This window comes from Pteropus alecto, unplaced genomic scaffold (genome assembly GCF_000325575.1).
Source record: "Pteropus alecto unplaced genomic scaffold, ASM32557v1 scaffold15, whole genome shotgun sequence".
Classification (NCBI taxonomy): domain Eukaryota; kingdom Metazoa; phylum Chordata; class Mammalia; order Chiroptera; family Pteropodidae; genus Pteropus; species Pteropus alecto.
Window position 1 is genome coordinate 29,003 of NW_006436286.1, and position 2,642 is coordinate 31,644.

The 2,642-nt window shown below is 58.7% G+C and overlaps 1 protein-coding gene across 2 annotated transcripts in view; it reads left to right on the top strand.

The window, feature by feature from the left end:
• The window catches only part of NSMCE1 (NSE1 homolog, SMC5-SMC6 complex component), a 17,926-nt gene extending 16,106 nt beyond the window's left edge, over positions 1–1,820 (top strand). Inside the window, exons 6-8 of one of the 2 annotated variants that reach the window (XM_015589925.2) lie at positions 486–599; positions 1,206–1,326; positions 1,632–1,820. In XM_015589925.2, coding sequence (XP_015445411.1) covers positions 486–599; positions 1,206–1,326; positions 1,632–1,711 — 315 coding nt within the window. In that variant the 3' untranslated portion in view covers positions 1,712–1,820. Of the gene's footprint in view, positions 1–482; positions 600–1,205; positions 1,327–1,631 lie in introns of both variants that reach the window. The other variant, XM_006912511.3, reaches the window with a different exon arrangement.
• Positions 1,821–2,642: the final 822 nt, after the last annotated feature.

Consider the following 2,642-nt stretch of genomic DNA (forward strand, 5'->3'; position numbering starts at 1 on the left):
GCAGCAGCTGAGCCATTTCCCAGGGATTTTGGGTCACATGGTGTGGGAGGCCCTACCACCCACATCAAGTGCGACTTGGAGTCTGTCCCTGCCCTGCCTGTGATGTCCCTGTAGAGGCCCCAGGCAGCAGTGCTGGGAGGCACCCTGTTTGCATCTTTCTGGGGTGAGACGGGGTTATGTGGCACCCTTCCCCCCTTTCCCCGGGAGACTGGCTCCCTTCCTGCTTCGTGTCCTCATTGTAGGCTGGCCGCTATGCAGACTTTTGACTCACATCTGAGGCACAGCGAGGTGCCAAGAAAGTGTGTGTGTGTGGGGAGCGTCCGTGATTTCCTTTCAGGTCTTTGCCTGAGTTCCCCGCCTGAGGCCAGGCCTTTGCATCTCTTGGGCGGTGGGCTGCAGAGGGGACAGGTTACTGAGCAGGGAAGGAAGGGCCTGGCGTGCTGGTGGCCTGAGGGCTCGCTGCCCCTCTTGTGTCCCTGCAGAAGGAAGGAGAGTTCACCCTGCATAGCCGGGCCATCCTAGAGATGGAGCAGTACATCCGGGAGACGTACCCTGACACCATGAAGATATGCGACATCTGCCACAGCCTCCTCATCCAGGTAGAGTGAGTGAGTGAGTGTGTGTGTGTGTATGTGTGTGTGCGCGTGTGCGCGCGTGTGTGTGTTCGTTTGTGTTCTCCTGTGCTGCGCTCTAGTCCCAGGACAGGCCTTTTTCTGGAAGTCTGTGTGCGCCTGGTACTTTGGCAGCCGTGTGCCGGCCATCCTTCTACGTTGGCTGTTGTCACTAAGTCACCGGCTTTACACTGGGGACCTGTCGGCCTTCACGGCAGCAGGGCCAGCGCAGGCGTTTAGCCTCCTTCCCTTCACCCTCCACCTTCCTGCACTGCTGACCGCTCTCTGACGAGGCTCCACCTGCATGTGGGGCGCCTGGTGACGCTTCCTTAGGCTGAATTCCCGGGAGGGAAGTGCACAAGGTTCTCAAGCTGTAGCCCATCTCACACCCACCAAAGTTTTAGGGTGGCCTTGGTGCTCTGTGGGTCGGCCACTTTCTGGCCTTGAGCCTCTTCCTTGTGTTCATATGGAATTCTTTGGTAGCCCACTGCACCATGGCTTCGGGGTCATTCCAGCAGGTGAGGTGCCTGGAAGATGAAGACGCTTGGCCGCTGGACGGTCTCTGGAGGCTCACGGACACCTTTCCTGTTTCAGGGCCAGAGCTGTGAGACCTGTGGCATCCGGATGCACTTGCCTTGTGTGGCCAAGTACTTCCAGTCGAATTCTGAGCCACACTGCCCCCACTGTAACGATTACTGGCCCCATGAGATACCAGGTTAGTATCCCCAAGGCTCGTGCGGTGCTCCTGGTCTGTAGCCAGGCTGAGCGCCACCCGTGGAAGCAGCGTCTGCATTGAGTGGTCCCAGGCAGACCAGGCTCTCCCCGGCAATGCTTGGGGTGTCCCCAGCTCCCTCACATTGGGCCTCTTCTTTCCTTATAGGCTGGGAGGGGTGTCACAGTGAGGAGTTAGGGACGTGGGACAGGTCCTTGGCAAGGAGGTGCAGCTGTGGGCGTGAGCTCTTTCTTGCCAGGTGTGCAGCTAGCCCTGCCACCCAGTGCCCCCACCTTTTCTGTGTGTAGAAATCTTCGACCCAGAGAAGGACAGGGAGGCCTCCGTCTCCAAGCCCAACAAAAAGTCGTCACGGTCCAGGCAGCACTAGCTGGCTCGTTGCCGCCGCCGCCGGCCCCGTATGAAAAAGAGGCGACAGCGCCCGCGTCTCCGTGGATCCCCCTTACGAGCAGGGCTGAAATAAAATGCACTGCAGCCTCCGTCTGTGTCTCGAGCCGTCTAGGGGGTTTGTGTCATGGCCATTTCCCTTTCTTGGAGTTCACTGGTCACCGGGACCCCTTGGGTTTGGTCCCAGCAGGTGAGGTGCCAGAGTTCCTTCAGAGCCTTGGTCACTTGTCCCACCAACACTAGTCAGCCCAACAGGACTTGAGAGAGCTTTGGCCTTGACCTCCCCAACTGCCCAGTCGGGACAGTCATCTGGCCCATGATGCTCCTAGCATGAGCGGGCATGAGGCCAGCAGCTGGGATGGAGGTGCACTCTCCGTACTGGGCCCCACACCCCACCCCTTGCTTCCGGCAGCCCTGCCCATCAGCTGTCCCTCCGCACTCATCCGCAGGGCGGCATTCTTCCATTCTGGAGACGCCTGCTTCAGCTGAGCCTTTGACTCGCTGTCTCCTCTGCACTCTCTCCTCGTGTCCCGTATGTGCCCGCTAACAACCTGCAGCTCCCATGTTGCGGGATTCTCAAATGCAGAGACGGGACACCGGTGTTATAAGCAGGAAGCAGCCTTTATTGATGCCAGCACCAGCTCAGTGGACTGTTATCTAAAGGCTGAGTCCCAATTGTAACATCACGGACAGTTTTAGAGTCTTGTCATTCCTACACAGCTGCAGAGATAAGGAAGAACACTGGTTTGGCAAGCCGTGAGAGAACCAACGTCAGCCAGAGTCCTTGGAAGGCAGGGCAGTCAGGCACGAACAAGTTCGAGCTGGGACAGGCCAGGCAGGGTCCGGCCGCCACACCCAGGACCCCATCTTCTCGCACTCTCTGGATCATCACACTTGCCGCTGTTTTAACTCCC